This window comes from Littorina saxatilis, unplaced genomic scaffold (assembly GCF_037325665.1).
Source record: "Littorina saxatilis isolate snail1 unplaced genomic scaffold, US_GU_Lsax_2.0 scaffold_447, whole genome shotgun sequence".
Taxonomy (NCBI): domain Eukaryota; kingdom Metazoa; phylum Mollusca; class Gastropoda; order Littorinimorpha; family Littorinidae; genus Littorina; species Littorina saxatilis.
Genome location: NW_027128813.1, coordinates 100001 through 102323, shown reverse-complemented (window position 1 = coordinate 102323; position 2323 = coordinate 100001). Strand labels below are relative to the sequence as shown.

At 43.1% G+C, this 2323-nt stretch overlaps 1 protein-coding gene across 1 annotated transcript in view; it reads left to right on the top strand.

Moving 5' to 3' along the window:
• Positions 1-1584: 1584 nt before the first annotated feature.
• LOC138957131 (alpha-L-fucosidase-like) overlaps positions 1585-2323 on the top strand; it is a gene marked incomplete at its 5' end in the record, with an annotated part of 7031 nt that continues 6292 nt past the window's right edge. The window contains 1 exon segment of the mRNA XM_070328297.1: positions 1585-2323. This exon segment is cut by the window's right edge and continues 175 nt beyond it. Within this exon segment, the coding sequence (XP_070184398.1) occupies positions 2279-2323 (45 nt within the window).

The following is a 2323-nucleotide window of genomic DNA, read 5'->3' as shown; positions in this document are numbered from 1 at the left end:
GGATTTGTATCCAGTTGGCAAGCACAAGACCAAGTGCGCACGAAAAAGATCCTGTAATCCATGTCAGAGTTCGGTGGGTTATAGAAACACGAAAATACCCAGCATGCTTCCTCCGAAAACGGCGTATGGCTGCCTAAATGGCGGGGTAAAAAACGGTCATACACGTAAAATTCAACTCGTGCAAAAAAACAACCACGAGTGTACGTGGCAGTTTCAGCCCACGAACGCAGAAGAAGAAGAAGAAGAAGAAGCTGCAACGGATACCCCCTCCCCCACTCCCACCCAAAGCATGATTGCTGGATGATAGAGTTAGAAGCCCAAAACATTCTTTGTCATGACGTGAGACGGTGTCAGAAGCTGAACCTAATCTGAGATTGAGAATTGAATTCTTTATGCGAGAAGGACAGTGTCTTTAATTTCACACGTTATTAGCAGGCACAGCATCAAGCGCCGATCTTCATAGCAGGATTGAATCGTGCCAGCAGACGGTGAGATTACATGCTTTTTGATTTTACTCTCTGTCCTATCTTTTCCAATCCTAAAAAAATGCAAATCTTGAGGCCATCCTTTTAATTACGCACAAAGTTGACTTTGTGAAGTCTATTTACCGGTTTTTTTCCGTTTGTATGGCCATGTTGGGTTTGATGCGTGCATGCCTGGTTTTCTCCTGTAGATGGGTGTCGGCACAGAAGGTCTGCCCGCTGTCCTCAGCCAACATGCTCCGTCTTCATGGCAGCTCAGGTTTTTTTTTATCGAGGTTCTCTCCTCTAGATCCGCCGTGTTTCGCCTTGGGGCTTGCGCTGCCTAGTTGATAGTTTCACCTCGTAGAGGATGTGGTCATAGACCACGCACGGTCGGTCTTTGGATAGGGAAACGTTATGCTAGTCCGGAGGGATTACGCCACAATGGCCACCTCGCGAAGACCCAGGGTCCTAGACTAGGGAGGTCCAAGGGGGAGCACCGGAAGGGCTACCCCTCTACCCGCACCTCCAACACAATCCCTTCCCCTGGTAGCTTCATCCCCAAGGAGGAAACAGAGCTACCTGCAACACCCCGTCTATTTACCGAAAATTAAGTGCCAAAGCTTCGTGCAGCGAGCTTCATGAAGTAGACTTCGCGAGGTCGACTTCTCCCAATTAAGATTAGGATTCTGGTTTTTAATTGGTCTCTTGTATGATGCGCCTGACTTCAAAATATGAGAAAAAAAGAGGAAAATAACAGAACATAGCAGCGTTAAATGTGGACACCCCTTTGACTGGTGCAGCGTCCTAAGCTCGATGTTGCGAATACTAGTACGTGTAGTACGGAACACAATCACAAACTGAGCTGATACTGTGTACTCTACATGAAGATAATGTGGGCCGCATTCTCCACCACAAAGATTAATATGCCGATATAACGCAAACATAACCACTTGCTGTTTGAACCGCGTGGTGTGAATTGCTACAACTTTAAACTGTGAGAATATGAGAAACGTTTGGTTGATTTGCGGAGAAAAAAAAGTCCCGAACAAATAGCTTCTGATCTTCATCATCGTTCCATGGACATATTTTCTTAGTTTTTATATTTAGTCAAGTTTTGTTTTTCTTTCTTTTTTGTAAACAATAGAACTAGGCATATCAACGGAGTACATCCTGGACCGATAAAGAAGCGTCCTTGAAGCAGCGTAGATCATAAAGTTCATGATGTACTCAACTTGACGATCAGTATTTTTCGACTTCGCAGTAACTTCTGACTGACCAATTAGTAAAGTTTTCACTAACAAATTGTCGAAACGTAATACACACGTTTAAAATAATTTCCGACCTCATGCTTGCAATAATGTTTATAAACAAATCTGTCGTAGAGTACTATTGCTACAACGAACAAAGAATTCAAGAAAGTGGATATTAGGAACCAGACAAGTAATTGCATTGAAGAAAAGTCGACAAAAACACGTTTCTTTTTTCTTTTTTCATCAATGCACTTTACCTATCGTAAACTACACACATGAAGATTTTAAAACATTTCAAAGCGTCCAGGGCATTTTGACATTTTAAAGGAACATTTCTTGTCGTGAAAAATTTTGGACTTGTGTCCAAGTCGAGGGGGTGTCTTAATTACTCCATATGTTAACGCCCGATAGTTAGCCCGACAGTTTTCAAGGAAGGAATTAATGTGTCTTTAACAAAACTTGTCCTTTTTTCTTTCGGGCAGTCAACAGTTTCTGATCGTGCAAAATCAGATCAGAACTAGTCTCCCTTTTAGCTTTGTCTTTGGCAAGGGCTACAGAAACACCATGCTTTCCATGTCTTCGGCTGGAAGCCTCGTGCTTCTCGTACTC